Below are 17,735 nucleotides of genomic sequence, written 5' to 3'. Positions count from 1 at the left end.
CCCAAACTACCCGCAAAAGGTGAGAATGTTTTTTATATATAGAAAGATTCGTCCAATATAAATAAAGAGAAATTAAAGAATTTGGAAATAATTTGGCTATGCTTTTTTAATGTTGATTAGGCACGAACTTTCGAATTAATTGCAACATGGTTGCTAGCTATTAGTAATATACTAATAATTATAATTAATATTTAATATACTAATAATTATAATTAATATTTAATAATTTTATTCCACTGATCAACGTCGGCTACGCCTTTAATGCCACACCTCTTATTTTATTCAAAAGGGTAAGTTCGAAAGAACTTGTATGGCTCCACATCATAAACAGTCATGTTCACCCATATTTTTATGCTTTTCGTTTCGTTTATATATTTGTCACGTAACTTAATCTAATGTCGTTTATTTATGACTTTTCTCTCATTATATTTATTGACTTTTTTTATTCGTCGATGCGATGCAATGTCTGGTTTTCCACACACTTTCACGTTCATGAACGAGTTCAGTCGTGATTATTAAGGTCTTATATTTTTTATTTCATGCACGAGGAGGGGACAAAATTCTTATTTATTTTATTCAATACCTGTGATTTTCTATAAGAGAAAAGATTGCGCTTGGGTTTTTAATTTTTAATTTGTGGAAACAGATTTTGTCACACAAGTAATTTTTAGATTGCTTGTTGAAGGATTAGCATAGGCACGTTGTTTGAAGATTTGGTCTAATGGGGTTTTTGGAGCTGTTTTCTGTTGCGTCTTTTCCGGTGATTAAAGTATTATTGGTTACTGCACTTGGCTTGTTTCTTGCACTGGATAACGTATCAGTATTGGGAGAAGATGCAAGGAAGAAAGTGAATCAGGTTACAAATACAACACTTAAAAGATCATTTTTGTTGTTTTTTTTAGGTCCCTTGTGTTGTTTACTGAAAATGGTGCTCTTTTTGCTGTGACAGCTTGTGTTTTATGTGTTTAATCCATCACTGGTGGGTAGCAATCTGGCCAAAACGATTACTTTTGAGAGTGTTGTTCGGTTGTGAGTATTGATTAAGAGCATCTTGTGACTTGTGTTTCTAGTTTAAGGATGGGTTTGTTTGTGTTTAATTCACATTTTTTGTGTGTAATTTAGGTGGTTCATGCCGGTGAATATTCTTGCCACATTCATATTAGGATCAGCATTGGGATGGATTTTGATTAAAATGACAAGGCCTCCCAAACAAATGGAAGGTCTAATCTTGGGTTGTTGTTCTGCTGGTATGGACTCCTCTGCTCAAAGCCCCAAACAAATGAATGCAGGAAACCACACATGTAATTTGCATGACTTAATAAACACATACTTTGAATTCATATCTTTAGTAGTAAAAGGTATCATAGGGAGAGAAAGACAACATTCTCAACCTTGACCTGGTTGTCTTTCTCTCCTTACTGCAATGTCCCACAAGGGAAATGGATTCATGCATTTATTAATTCGGATCATATGATGAACATCGGACGATTGATATTTTAAGGTGAATTATGAATTGTTCGATTTTCATCAAACAAATATGATTGACCGAGTGCGTGAATGCATGCTTTTCCTGATCATAGGGAATCCAGATCCTAAGTAGAGAGGATTCACATCCAATATTATGTCATGAAGAAGATGAAAATGCTGCTTCCATAGTCTGTCTAAGTGTCTATATATGAATACAGTTACCATGTGGTTGAAGAATCAAACTTGTTACCTGCAGATTTCAATTTATTCTATATTTTTGTTCTCTTTCTCTAGGCTTTCTCTATCTATAATTCTGCAGATTCTAAAATATAAGAAAGGAAAAGGGAATTATCCTACGATACGATATGGTAGAGTTGTATAGGATTTCCATATGCATGATATTTATGCTATCCAATTGTAACTGATGATAATCATATGCATATGTTGCACACACAAAAGTACTACTTAGACTAAGAAAACATGTTGCACTAGTGGTATCCTGCTTCACTTCATTACTTTTGCAATGTATTATTTTTATTAAAGCATCAAAATTGATGCTTTCTATGGTTGAGCTCATTTTTTTATATTGATATGAACAGGAAATTTAGGGAACTTGCCTATGATCATTATTCCGGCTATATGTAAAGAGAAAGGAAGTCCTTTTGGAGAACCTGATCTTTGCCATCAATATGGAATGGCTTATGCTTCACTTTCTATGGCGGTATGCAACATGTTAATTTTTAAGTTGCACAAGTGCTGATATATTGTGCACTTATAAATAAAAGAATAACTTTAGTTGGTTCTAATTGTGTTTATTCTTTGTGTTGGGTCCATTTGGGGAACTTCAGATTGGAGCAGTTTTTCTATGGTCATATGTTTACAACATAATGAGGATTTCCTCAAGTAGAATCCAGAAAGAAGAAAGTACAAGCATTGACAACAGCATATTGAAGGCTTCAAGGGAGAAATCTGAGTCACACCAAGACAAATTTTCAGAAACACTTCAGCCTGCAAAAGACACCATGGATGATGCATATACCATACTACTTCCTGGTCCAGAATCAGAGGAAAAAGTGAGGCTTGCCAAAACTTCCCTTCTAATTTCAGAATATATTTTTTTAATAACTTTCATTTTCGCATTGTTTAATGAGTTAATCATCTATACACTGTCAGTATAAAGTTTTTTTACACTGACAACCAATCATATCTTTTAATAGTGACATGTCAGTTGCTTATTTAATGAAATAATAATAAAATAAACAACTTTAAAAAATATGATTGATTGCCAGTGTAAAAAACTTTACACTGACAGTGTATGAATGATTAAATCTTGTTTAATTACCGATAACATGTTAAGTGGATGTTTAGATACTAATATAAAATCATAGTGTAAATTTTTTCAAATTCACTTGAGGTGCTGATTCCAAACACACGTCAACAAGAAAGGAGAAATTTATATTAACAACACATTCTTTGAAGCATATTATTTCCATATATATATATATATATATATATATATATATATATATATATTAGATAAACTTATTGTGAGTACTATGAAAGAATCTAGGCCCACTCTCAAGTAAGTGGAGCCCACATAAAATTTATTTGAATAAAAGAGAGTATTAGAAACAATATGTGAATGAATATTAGCACTCTCAAATGGACTTGTTCTTACCGGGAATCCGAGGTAGGGATGATCCGCTGGGTAAGATCGGCGAGCCTCCTTTGCTGGTACGCTTGCTGCTCCAAGATGGGGGTGGTACCTGCAAAAGAGACTCCGATGCTAAAGTTGGGTTTGTATGAGTATGAGTCTCGTATAAGTAATGCACGTACCTTGGTATGAATTAGGGTTTCGTTGGGCCTTGGGCTCGAGATCAGTTTATGACCTAATTGGATAGCGAGCCGATGTCGCCTAGCGCATGTCCGAGGTCACTCCGCGCTGTGATGCCGAGCTCGAGCTCGACATATAGTACACTAGCTCCCCAAGCTCCGAAGACCGTAGGTCGAGGAGTTAAGACCGAGCTCGACAAGGGGTCGTGACTTTTCGCGTACGCCTATTTGTCATGACGCCATGTGTCATAACCGTCACCTCGTTCCCATAGCGCGTGGGCAGCGTAGTGACAAGATTGTATTTTTATTTGTTTGATGACGTGGCCTCTTTGGGCCGATGTGGTGTTCCGATGTCCATATTTCATGATTGGGTTGAGGAGCTCGGCAATAATGAGCTTACTGCTTGGTTAGGCTGGTAAACCTTTGACCGAGTCAGCAGATTGGTGAGGGACAAGTCGGCTGGCCAGTACACTTGCCCCCAAGCACCGAGTGATGTAAGAGCAAAGGGGCTTCTGAGGAGTTCCCAAATTTGTTGTTTGAAGGTTCAAATTCGACCTTGTTAAGTAGATGTGATCTCAAGGTTCGAACTCGACCTTGGCATATCAAGGTTCGAACTTGACCTTGGTTACGAAAATGTGATCTCAAGGTTCGGACTCGACCTTGGCATATCAAGGTTCGAACTCGACCTTGGTTAAGAAAATGTGATCTCAAGGTTCGGACTCAACCTTGGCATATCAAGGTTCGAACTCGACCTTGGTTAAGAAAATGTGATCTCAAGGTTCGGACTCGACCTTAGTTAAGAAAATGTGATCTCAAGGTTCAAACTCGACCTTGGCATCAAGGTTCGGATTCGACCTTGGTTAAGAAAATGTGATCTCAAGGTTCGGACTCGACCTTGGTATATCAAGGTTTGAACTCGACCTTGGTTAAGAAAATGTGATCTCAAGGTTTGAACTCGACCTTGGCATCAAGGTTCGGATTCGACCTTGGTTAAGAAAATATGATCTCAAGGTTCGGACTCAACCTTGGCATATCAAGGTTCGAACTCGACCTTGGTTAAGAAAATGTGATCTCAAGGTTCGAACTCGACCTTGGCATCAAGGTTCGGATTCGACCTTGGCAACGTAATTTGTATTTGAAGGTTTGAACCCGACTTTAACATCAAGGTTCGAACTCGACCTTGGCAAGTCGTCATGGTTAATGTGCCAATACCGAAAATGTATGGGAATGGAGTTGCTTTGTTGATTTATTTCTGAGGTGTGCCTCGTTAAAACCTTCCTTGGCCAAAAACCCTTTTCTTTAGTGGGAAAAAAGGCTGAGGAGGAAAAAGAGTATATCACCTGAATTTACAAGTTAAGAGAAATAAAATTTGAGGTGGGTGGAATTCCAAGTTCCAAATTTTCCTTTGGAGGGGTCTGTTCTTGCTTCTCCCCGTAATCGTCAAACAAGGTCGCCAACTTTAAATGTTCGTGGCCTGACCTTGGTCTTGCTTTCCTTGTGGTTTGTCGCGAATTGCCTTGCGAAACTCGGCATGCTCCTCCATCTGGATGTACCCAGCAGCGTAAGCTCGGAGCTCATCCATGTCGGGAGGAGGTCGTCGGTAAAGGCTGTCGACGAAAGGTCCTGGCTTCAACGCCATGAGCATGGAGTGCAGTGCGACCTCGGGGTTTAAGTTGCAGATTTTGACGGAGACGCCAGCGAAGCGCTCCATGAATGTCCTTAATGGTTCGTCATCGCCCTGTCTGAGGATGGCCAAGGCGGCGGATGTGATGTGATGAGGTTGGCTCGTTGCATATTGCGCCGTGAATCGCCTGACCAGAGTGCTGAAACTGTCGATCGACTCAGCGGAGTGCTGGGTGTACCAATTGAGTGCAACCCCCTTGAGCGAGGTCGAAAAAACCCTGCACAGTATAGCGTCCTCATTAGTATAGAGGTTTACCTGTGTGGTGTATAGATCGATGTGCTCGTCCGGATCTGTTGTGTCGTCGTAACGGTCGAGGTGGAGAGGCTTCCACCCAAAAGGGAGAGGTGTCTACATGATGCCATCCACAAAAGGATGACGGCGGAACGTCGTCTGATTCCCCGTGCCGTGGGCGGGAGCGTTGCTGACGTCATGCGCCGACCTGTTCGTCGGTACATGAGACCGATGTGTGGCAGGCCTGGGAGTCGGTGCCCTACCTGCTGTTGGCGGTTGAGAAACCGAGTGCCCTTCGTCCTCATGCAGGTTACTCTGTGGAAGGGGTTGATCCAAGGGACGCCGAGGGAGTTGAGCGCGAATACGCTCGTTCTCGGCACGTAGTGCCGCTAGGTCAGCTTCATTAGCGGTACGCATCACTGCTAGGTCAGTTTCGTGCTTGGCACGCATACTTTGTAGATCAGCGGCGTGTTGTTGCCGCATCTGTTCGACCTGCTCGATCAGTCTTCTCAATGCTGCTTCGTTATCCATGCTGGTTGCGTGATCTAGGTCGTTTGTTGCGCGTCTGCTATGGCTTCTGGTGAAAACCATAAGCATGGCCAATAAGAGCTGTCTTGATCGGCCCCACGGTGGGCGCCAAATGTTCTTACCAGGAATCCGAGGTAGGGATGATCCGCTGGGTAAGATCGGTGAGCCTCCTTCGCTGGTACGCTTGCTGCTCCAAGATGGGGGTGGTACCTGCAAAAGAGATCGACTCCGATGCCAAAGTTAGGGTTTGTATGAGTATGAGTCTCGTATAAGTAATGCACGTACCTTGGTGTGAATTAAGGTTTCGTTGGGCCTTGGGCCCGAGATCAGTTTATGACCTAATTGGATAGCGAGCCGATGTTGCCTAGCGCGTGTCCGAGGTCACTCCGCGCTGTGTTGCCGAGCTCGAGCTCGGTATAGCGGTACGGATAGTACAGGACTTATCTTGGAAACTTTCATTATAATTAAGAAATTTAGGTATCCAGTAATCCGGGTTCTCCCATTTCACAATGAATAGTTATAAACATAACCATATTGACAACTGTATAACATACAATGACTTCAAATTGAAGCTTGACAACAGAATTAACACTTAATATCTTTAGTAATGTAATGATATGAAACTTATTAGGAGTGCTAAATTTAACTGTGTAATTTGAATTCCTCTATAGACCATATAATCTCACCAAGCATCTTTGCTTTTATTATATCAATTTATTTAGTTTTATGGTGTGTTTAGAGAAATTTTTTTTATAAATTTAAAATTTTTAAAATTTCAATTATTTTTATTTCAATTTTTGTCATTAAAAAATATTGTACTTAGATAAATAATTCATATTTTTTATATTTTAAATTCTTAGTTTGGATATGATGATTTAACTTTTATCATGATAAAATTGATTTATATATATATATATATATATATATATATATATATATATACTGATTATAAGATTAAGTTTTATAAAGATAAATATTAATTATTTTTTAAATATTTAATAATTAAAAAATTATTAATATTTTTTATGTCGATTTTGAAAAATAGATAAGAAAGGTAAGAGAGAAAAAAAGATAAAAGAAAAAGTAGATAAAACATAATAGAAAGAGGTAGAGATGAAGAGAAAAGGAATATAGGAAAGAGGGGAGATGGAAGGGAGATAAAAATTAGAGAGAAGAAAAATAGAAATAGCAAGAGAAAGAGAGAGAGAGAAGAGAGAGAAGGAGGAGAGAAAATAAAATATGAAAGAAAAAAAAAGAAAACAAAATGATACATAATAGATAGAAGAGAGAGAAAGAGAGAGAAATTAAATGATAGACAATAGGTATGACAAAAAATATATGAAGAATTTTAAAATTTGTTTTAGAAGAATTAAAAATTTTACTATTTTAAAAATTTTCATAAATATTATTTTTTTTAATTCTCAATCAAATAAAATATGTTACTCTAAATTATTTTAAAAAAATTTTAAAAAAATTGAATTACTCTATTTAATATTATTTTATTTTTTATATCTAAAGACAATCTCACAATTGATATGCCTGCATTTTTTTTATCTAAACAGAAAATCTCATAATTGATATGCCTGTTCATGATGCAAGATAATTTACCTAATTTAGGGTGAATCCATGATGCATATATATCACGAACTACAAAAACGATGGTGCATATATCACGGTGTACAAAAATGTTGATTTTCAAATCTTATAATCTTCTTCTGTTTCTTTGCATCTGTCTTATATTATGACAAGACATGTAGTCATGATAATGTGTGTTTTTTCCACCTTCCAGGTTTCATTTTCAACTAAAATTAAGCACCACTTGAGGATGATTTCAAGCAACACAAATTTCAAAGCCATGTTTGCCCCATCAACCCTCGGAGCGGTATGATACACTATTCATTTCATTAATTGGAAACAAATTTTGTCATGTGTTTTTCTTATCATTCACATTTATTTGGTTCATACATAGTAATTAACACAGATTGCACTAGTTTTAGATCCGTGTAAATACATTTAAATTGCAAAATTCACGAGGTCTCATATGCATTATTGGCACATTAGCAACACATTATTCCATTTCTTTACAATATTCTATTACATACATTTTAGAATATTCTTTACATTATTCACGGGGTGTCACGTAAGTAATAGTCACAGACTCATAGTAAGTATTCTGTCATGTCTCAATGATACAAATATCTCGATTATTTTTGCATATCTGATGAAGTAGTTTAAGTGTTTTTCTCCAAATAAATGTGTTTTTTTTTTCCCACAGATTCTTGGCTTTATCATTGGTGTAATCCCCCAAATACGTAATTTCATTATAGGCAATAATGCTCCACTTCGTGTTGCGGAAGATTCTGTTTCCATGCTGGGGTATGCATCTCAAAACTTATCTTCTATTCAAGATGTTTATGAGTTACAAAAGATAGCTAGTAACTTTTTTTTTTATTTATTTTTTTATTTTTTTTTTATCTCACCAATACAAAGTTTGCTCACTGCTCAAAAGTTCCACATGCTAATGTTATAATAACAATCATGTGCATAAAAGACCTTTTTGCTCGTGCCAAAAGTTCATAGATCTTCAATTAGCTCGTTTTGGGTACAGAATGATTTCTTTAATCAATACTTTAATATCTTTGATCAACATTAAAGATAACATTTTGAAAATTATTATTAAATTAAAATATGATTATATAATTTTTAAAATTGGACTTTTATATTTTTGATTACTTCAATTATTTTTTTATATGTTTTTCAGAAATATTAATTGTCGTGCACCAGATGCTTACGTATTAACTTATAGTTAGGTGTAGAATAATTCTAAATCTTCGAGCTAATGAATAAAGGAATCATCGAATGCTTTTAAAGTTTTTAAGATATTAAGTTCATTTACATTTTTATTTAATATTTTCTTAATAAAAAATATTAGAAAGATTAGAAGAATATTATACAAGAATATATGAATAGTATATATGTACCGATTTAAACAGTGGTCTAAATATAAATTTTGATATAGAGTAAGTTTAATTACAAAATCTACTTTAAAATTTATATTTATTATGATTTTATGAATGACTAACGGCGTAAAATATTTTACATTTTCTTTGTAAATAAATATTGTACACTTATAATAATGAAAACTATTTATAAAATGATATAATAATACAAATATTTATACATGCTTGTGTGTGCATGTGGGCATGTGCAAATGTTGTAATTAGATTTTTTATTTTACTGTTATTCTGGGGAGACATCTCACTTTAATTTCTTTGTCCCTTACTTCCAGTGAGGCAGCCATCCCTACAGTCACTCTTATAATGGGTGCAAACCTACTTAAAGGTGAAGTTTTCTATTGTTTTACAGTGAGTTAGCTTTTGTTTTTGTTTTGTTTTGTTTTTGTTTTTGTTTTTTTTTTAATTTCTTTGGTGATTTATTTAAAGAAAAGAATTATTGGCAAATGGGTCAGGTTTGAAAGGAACCAGAACTCCAGTGTGGACAGTTGTGGGAATTGTAGTGGTCAGATATGTTTTTCTGCCTATTTTGGGTGTTGCAGTTGTGAAAGGGGCCATGCACTTAAGTTTGGTGCATTCAGATGCCTTGTATCAGTTCATACTTCTTCTTCAATATGCACTTCCTCCAGCCATGAATATAGGTACCCTAAATCTACTTTTTAAATAAAAGGGTATATTATATTTTTATCTCTTAAAATATTTTGGAATTCAACTTTATTCTCTTTAAAAGATCAATGTTCTTAGTTTTTAATTACATTTACCATAAAAAAGTGAAGTGGTTTTAGTCTCTTTAAAAACTGAAAACATGCATTTTTGTTAAAATATTGAAAATAAAATATATTTATTTTTGTGTATGAATTAAAATCGAATTTCAAAATATTTTAAAGGGCCGTAAATATATTTTAAAGTAACTTGTATATTAGGCAATAATTATTTACTATATTCTAATACTTTTTTATTTTTTGATAAAATTCTTATATAGGTTCTCCCGAATAGGAAGTCTGACATGTTAATAAGAAATGATATTGTATGTAAATCATTTAGTAGGACCAATGCTGATTTTATTGAATAATAAAATGTGCTTTAAGGAAAAATAAATAAATGTTGATGTGTCGGTAGTATTTTTATTTTTTTTTAAGTTTCTTACTAACTAATTAATTAGCATATTATTTGAACATCATGACATTTTTTTTGGTATTACTATATCATGTCATTTAATTTGCTCTTCTAATGTAGGCTTTTATCCCTGCTTTTCTATTTTGCAATTTTGGTGTGATTTAGTTCTAAATTCTATCATATGTTAAAACTGGATCTCTATTAGATAGTTGGATATCCAAAATTAAAATATACAGAATTTGTGGACCTCGATTATCTCTTAATTGACAGGTTAGTTTGTAAGACATCAATAACTAAGGAAAGCACTTCACATATCAGAATATTTTAAATAAATAAATAACTTTCATATTAAATTAGAATTTACATGTTTTATTAATATATTTTAATATAGTATTATATTTTTAAAATATTCTGATATGTAATTTTTTTATATTATTGAATACTGATTATTTGTTGTTTTATTCATCATATTTGGTAAAAAAAAATAATTACAATTCATACAAAAAACTGTTATACCGAATAATTACATGTTAGTTTGTCAATTAAGATATGGTTGATGTCAATAAATTCTATTGAATTTTGGAGGTCAAACTATTATATACATAGACATCCAATTTTCTACTCTGCAATCTGCCTAAACTACATTCTATTCAGAAAAAAATATAAAAATAAAGTTAACATATATCATAAAATTCCGAGACTAAAATCGATTAATTTAATAAATAAAACAAAATTGAATATAATATAAGGAATTAAAACTACATTTAACCCTTACCAAAATAATAGCAAATCAACCTAAGAAATGACTTTTAAATTACGGATGGGCAATGAAGCTATATTTACATTTGGTAGGAAACTGTTTTCTATTCTTTTTTATTTTTAATTCTTTCATATTCCTGTTCAGTAAAGTCTTAAACCTTAACTAAAGGAGATATTTAAATAATAATAATAAAAAGGCATGTAGTTTTGATAGTGGAATTATATCTTCAAAGTTTAATTAATAAAAATCTAAATTTAGAAAATCTACTTTTTTTATATTTAATAAAGAAGTATAACCCTTTTCTATAGGATGCATAGTTGCATAACACAAACATCGAATGACTTGTATTAACAATTATTTTTTTATTTTATCTATTTTCATATATAATAATAACAACAACAAACTTAAAATTAATTAAGACTTACACGTATTATTCAAATTCTTCTTTGTTTGTTTGTTTGTTTGTTTTTTTTTTTTTTTTTCTTTTGTTCGGTTGTTTTTATGTTAGATATTTGGTAGTCTTGAGTACTCATAACAAATTTTGTTGCCACTTTACTTTGGCAGGAACCATAGCACAATTGTTCGGATCTGGTGAAAGTGAATGTTCTGTTATCATGCTATGGACATATGCTTTAGCATCAATTGCAGTTACCCTTTGGTCAACTTTCTTCATGTGGCTAGTGTCTTGATTTTGTATTCATTAATACTGTTATTATTAAATGTTTTTTTTAATCTGAGTCTTAATTTATTATATCTAAACAACTTAAGATCTCAAATGATAGTAGATTAGTAGTGATAACAATAGGAAAAAACCCATTCTCAAATTTTGCAGATATATTACTTATAATTGCTTAATGAGTAAAAGTACGAGTACGAACACATAATATATGATACACAAATTATCGGAAATAAAGATTAAATAGGTAATAAAATATACACAACATTGCACATAAAAAATAGTGAAAGATATACTATAAAAAAAATTGTCATATAGTGACACACACCCTATAATGACACAATAATAAATATAATATATGTTGATATATTGTTAAAAAGTGTAGGTATAGACTAGTGATACACAAAATATGTTGTTAAATTTCATTCAAAATCAACACTAAAATTTTATGTAGTTATATGTTAAATAGGTATATATGCCTACATAGATTATACTTATAGTGACACGTTTTGTATGTTACTATATGAAACATTTTTTGTAGTTATAAAATTAATGTGGTTTAACATATTTTAAATATTTAAATAAATATTTATTATCTTAAAGATTACAAGTTTATTAGATTCTAAAAATCGTTTGTTCATATTGTTCAACACCATGTGTTGCTTAAAGGACTAGATTCAAGATCAAGATTCAATCCTCGTCTTAAATATAGAGTCGTGACTAAAAATATCACTTTAATCTTATAAGAACTAACTCGATAAAAATAAGTTTTATCTCTTTATAATTTTTTTTTATAAAAAGTTTATTGAATAACTTATAACAAACTCTTTCCAAATAGTGTATCACTTTAGGAAACTAGTATCTCACTCAAGAGATACAAGGAATACGCACATGATATTATTCTCCGACTCACAAGTGACCTTCTTACATCTCTTGGAGTCACCTATTTGGAATTCTCTTCCCTTAACACAACTTTCTTCTCACTTCGGGTGTATCTTTTCTCTTCACAAGGGCAAAGAAATATAAAATGATAGTGGAGTTATTTGTAATATCAATTGAAGTGCAAAGAAGCCTAAAATGACACACTACAAGAAACTTGTTTGTTTGCGGCATTTTTTTAGTAAGAGTGGCGGCAGTTTTGACCGTCACAAAATTATATTGCGGCAGTTTATAAACTGCCGCAATCTTGTGCGTCGAGACTCATTTTGTGGCGATTTTTTAAATAGCCACACAAACAGCCGCAACACATTTGATAAAATTGCGGCAGTTATGAACGTGTCGCTATTTTGGAAACTAATAGTAGTTAAAAATTAGCGGTAGTTTTAAACCGCCACAAATGTAAACGTACATTTTATAGTAGTTTGTAACTGCCGCAATTTAGTTCTTATATTAAATGTTTATTATAATTACATTTTTCAACTTGTTTGTTTAAATTATCATCTCAAACATATGTGATAAAGATAAAATAATACAAATGATGCAAATAGAAGCGTCATTCATTAACTAAAGATATTAAATCCAAATTTAGTACATATTAGATTTTCATCTTTCAAACATAGAAATGGTCCTTAAAATTAAGAAACTTAGGTACATAAAAATAAAGAAAATATAAAGATGGTCCTAAAAGCTCCTAACAAACTAAAATTGAAGCAAATCTCTAAATAGTCCCTTGTAATGACCCTTTATTGTCTTCAGGAACATGATTAGACTCAGAAGAACGTATCAAATCTACTAGTGATTCCAATTCAGCTGCCTGAAATTAAAATAATCACAACTTAGATTCGAACTTTTACTTGGACAATAAAATTTACGAATTTTTAAAAACATTATTTTATACCTGATTTCCTTTAACAATTTGCATAAGGAAAGCTAATTGTTCCTTCAAAATAATAATAAATTAAAAAAATGAAATTTATAGAAACCTAGTAGACACTTGTCCTCTTTCATTATAGTTGTAATACCCTAAGTTTTCTAAAATTATTAAAAATATGTTTTAATTAATTAAAAGGGTTTTATAAAATAATTAAAGGTTTTTTAAGTGATAATTATGAGTGTTTTACTTAATTATTAAAAATTTTTAAAATTATTTTTTTATATGATTTAATCGGACAAAATGTGTTTTTTTATTATAATTATTTTTATGTATTTAATTTTATTTATATTTTTTTATTTTCAATAAAGAAAAAAGGTTTTGATTTTAGAAAGAGTTTTAGAAATCCACCATCACTTTACACTTCTTATTTTTCTCTACGCTCCTTTTTCCAAAACCCAAGAACTCCAAAAGGAGAATGCAAGGAGTACATCCCAGAGATCCCCATTCATTATCAAGCATCTATCGACGAGGGAGAGTGAGAGTTTTCTCTCTAGGGTGTAGGGTATTTGTTCGGTAGTGGGATTGATCACTAATCTCATTATTTGTCTTTTGCGCTTTGTGGAAGAAATCCAAAACATGTGTTTGTAGTTGAGTAATGCATGTCGTATGATTCATATGTGCTATGTGGTAAATCTTTGACTTGTATACGTTGTGTGGATATGAATTATTTGCATTAATTGTGAATCTATGATCAAGATCCCATAGTTCCTATAAAAAATACTAGGATGAAGATTGATGAAATTGAAAGATTTTTGTAAAATTGATGTATGAGCTTAATTAATTGATGATATAGAAGTTTATTTCATACATTTATTATGTTTTTAATCAATTGGATTGGGAGAAGTTAGTTTGAGTGTAAGTTGTGCTTTGTTATGAAAACTTTTGTATGAACACACCTCAGTATTTACGTGATTTCTCTTTGTGTGATTAAAAAATAGGATTCTATTTGTTGGATTGAAAAGTAGACATTTAGGGTTATAGTTTAGACTTAGGAATTACATAAAAATGTTAAAAAATGACCAAGTTATGTGAGTTAGAAGATGAACCTCATATTTTGTGTGCATGTAACCCCTTTACATTTTAAGCCTTGCAAGGTGACTTAAATAATCAAATTAGCTTTTAATGTCTTCATAATAATTTAAGCCTTGAGTGTTAGATTTTCAATGGCATTGGAATCACCCAAAATGAACATCTAGAACTTAATTTATGATCAAATTAGTGAGTGAAGGTAAATCTTTTAAATTTAAGCTTAAATGTTGAGGTTTTGTAATTTTTAAAAATAGTAGATGGTAAAACGAACACTTAAGGTAAAAATAGAATTTGTAGATAATTATCTTTTTTTCAATAAAATTTAGATCAACATGATTTCGTAAGTATAACTCCAGATATCGTGTTTAGACTCGATAATGTCATAGACACTTTAGATAAGAAGAGATAGTTTGAGTTCTAATAGTGAGTTGTTTTATCCTTTAAGTGCTTAATATTTTGAATGGTTTGGGATACTTATATCAATAGCTAAGAAAAATAAAGTATAATAGGAGATATTTGTAAATGAGTTATGAGTAATTTATGATGAAGGTATGAAATTATGTTGGTAAGAACTTGTGCTTGAGTCTTTGTGCCTGAATGAGATATCAAGTGCTTCTATGTGATTTGCATAATATAAAATGTTTAAGCATGGCGCATGAGAAATTTATATGTGATATGAGATGATTGTATGTGATATGATATGAAATGTTGATGTTTGACTTAAAAATGTTGTTGCAACGCTTGAGACATTGGTGAATAATGAGATGTGAGATAATGATAATGTATGATACAAGAATGAAACAATAATGATATCGTAAATGAATGATGATCTTGTGATAAAGCTATGTTATGTGTAATTTTGATGATGATTGAGTAAAGAGTTTTGTATGTGAGGCATGCTGTTGGGGTTTCATGGGGTAAATTTTCAAAAAAAAAATAGTTTTCATTAAAAGATCTTATGAGTGAAACAACCCTTTTTGCACATATCACACACTATTGAGAATCATACTAGGGGTTTGAAATTTTATCTTTAGAGTGTGCTTTAAGAATTTCCATTGAATAACCTTTATTTGAATAGAAGACGATTTATCTTTGATGTCACGAAATACCAAAAGCATAATGTCTATACTCAATCCACACAAGCAACATTGGATTAGGTTTTGGTGTTAGCCGCACCAAGAGGACAATAGTAGTTTTGTGAGATGACACAAAACCTTAATTTTCAAGTTGTTGAAAAAATTAGGTTAACACATGTTAACCTAATTTGCATCCTTATTGAGTTTGTACGATATAAGCCTAATTTTTTTTATCTAATTTAATTAAATCTTTTGTGAGTTAATTAAATATTATTTAATTAATTAATCTTTAAATTAAATCTCATTTAATTTAATGACTTGCTCCATGTTATTACACAATGCATATAACCCTGTACGTTCTCACTTGATTGGAAATAATACTTAAATATCATGTTGAATATAATACTGAATATCATAAACAAATATTGACATCTAGTAATGCATCATTGTCACCTAATTAATGGTAAGAAATTGATGATTTGATTTCAACCTCCCACAACCATAATTATTGAAGAGTAATCTGTCCTTTGTCCATATGTCTTTGATTTGAACACGAGACATAAAACTGTCATTCTCGTTAAGTTCAATCATACATTTCTTGATACTTAAGTAGACGTTCAAACACAAATAAGCCCAATATCTCATATTGACCCATTTTCGTGTATCCATGCATATTTGACGCCCACTCTATCGAGAGCCCAAGACATAACTGCCATTATGCAAGAGGGACAAATCATTTCTACACCACTCATATCCCTCCACATGATTCATTGTAGGCCCAATTAACTACCCTTATAATAAGCCTATTATGGATAACGTTTGATAGCATCAAAGCTTACAACTCCTACACGTAAGGATTGAAGTTTAGTGGAGAACACACAGAAGGGGGGTTGAATGTGTGTGAACGAAGGATTTTAAAAAAATGTTTTTGCAAAAGTGTTACTTTCTGTCAGAAAATAATATTTCAACTACGTAAGGAAGGTGCAAGATTGGTTAAAAAGAACTTTGCATCTGAAGATCTATCGTCTGTTCGAAAATGGTTTCCTTAGTCAAAAAAATATAAGTTTGTCTAAATATTGTTTAGAAAATAGACAGTAGTAGACAAATTTTTTCAGAGTGATAAGTCAATGTGAGTAAAGCAGCGTTTCTAAATCAAATGACCATGAACATAGTTTTTATACTAGTTCACTCGTTCTGAGCTACGTTCAGTCTCCTTCAACTGAAGGGTTCCACTAATCACAACGAATAACAAGTATTCTTAACCACTTCTGGTTCGTCAACCTTACTTGCTGACACTAGTATTCGTAAACCACTTCTGGTTGCCCAAGTATTCTCAACCACGCCTGGTTCGTCAACTTCACTCGCTGACGCTAGTATTCTTAAACTACTTCTGGTTCTACAAGTATTCTTTGGCTAGTCTCTTCAGGCTTTACATATGATAGTTGTTTTGAGTGTGTTTGTAACTCTCACAGAGAGAATAGAATGGTTTCAACACTCACTAAGGTTTTCAACCCTAGTTTTACAAGAATGAGTTTAGAGTGTGTATGTAACTCTCAAAGAGAGGATAAACTGATTTCTACACTCACTAAGATAAACTATCTTAGTTTTACACGGATATTCAACTTTTGCAAAAGAAGAGATGTAAGATTGTTTTGACGCTTGTTTTGGCTTATTGCTTGTTGCTTCTCTCCTCTTCCTTTTATTCTCAGGTCTTTCTATTTATAGCCTTGTGATTGATCTGCCTGTTATTTGAATTTGAATGTGTCCGTTGAGGCGGAGCTTTCCGTTGGTGCAGATAAACGTTCGTTCATGGCTACACAGATCTTTTTCATTTAATGTGTTTGATTTTGCATTAAATGCTTTGCTTTCTTAATCTGTGTTACATGAAGTCCTTTGCATAATTTGTCTCCTTTTATTTCTGACTTCAATCATGACCTAGGTATGTTTGTCCTTTTTCCGCCGTTGTAGTTACGGAGGCGTTGCCTTTCTCTGAAAAGTAGGTGCTTACCTTGACACACACAACTTTGACTTGTGAATTTGCGCTCTTGCATTTTTCTTCTTTCTTTTTATATCTTTGATAACTCCATGTGCTTTTCTTATGAATGGAGATGATGTATAATCTTCCTCGTTGTGACTAGTGGACTCTAGACGCTTTTCATCATGCTTCGTTTGCGTCTGGAAAATTGAGTCTTCATCTAAGGGTTAGACTTTGACTTTTTTCATCTCGTCTGATCAGTCTTGAGGGTGAATAACTTTTATTCTGTCTGGAATGTTTCTTCGTCTTGTTATCCAACGACTGATGATTGTTTTGTTGACTTAAATATATATGGTTGACCTTTGAGCTTCGTCTGATGTTTATTTGGTGCTTGAGCCAACTTTGTCTTGGTCTTGGCTTTGCTCTTTGTTTCTAATTTCTTATATTGCGCTCTAGATTGTTCTTGGCGTATC

The 17,735-nt window shown here is 32.6% G+C and overlaps 1 protein-coding gene across 3 annotated transcripts; it reads left to right on the top strand.

Moving 5' to 3' along the window:
* The first annotated feature begins 337 nt into the window (after positions 1–337).
* On the top strand, positions 338–11,365 carry LOC109788892 (protein PIN-LIKES 3). Of its 3 annotated transcripts, none has more exons than XM_020347748.3 (11): positions 338–520; positions 686–856; positions 950–1,029; positions 1,123–1,247; positions 2,067–2,188; positions 2,316–2,540; positions 7,533–7,625; positions 8,019–8,119; positions 9,033–9,085; positions 9,213–9,398; positions 11,198–11,365. In XM_020347748.3, exons 2-11 carry the CDS (start codon positions 722–724, stop codon positions 11,320–11,322), a joined length of 1,245 nt encoding a protein of 414 aa, XP_020203337.1. In that variant the 5' UTR covers positions 338–520; positions 686–721; the 3' UTR covers positions 11,323–11,365. The 3 variants fall into 3 exon arrangements, with proteins under 3 accessions (XP_020203337.1, XP_020203336.1, XP_082931375.1); XM_020347747.3 differs by having other exon boundaries at positions 339–520; positions 647–856; XM_083075249.1 differs by lacking the exon at positions 338–520 and having other exon boundaries at positions 536–856.
* The last annotated feature ends 6,370 nt before the right edge of the window (positions 11,366–17,735 follow it).

The sequence above is a fragment of the Cajanus cajan genome, chromosome 5, assembly GCF_000230855.2.
Source record: "Cajanus cajan strain Asha chromosome 5, NIPB_CcT2T_4, whole genome shotgun sequence".
Taxonomy (NCBI): Eukaryota; Viridiplantae; Streptophyta; class Magnoliopsida; order Fabales; family Fabaceae; genus Cajanus; species Cajanus cajan.
This window is presented reverse-complemented; position numbering and strand designations above follow the sequence as displayed.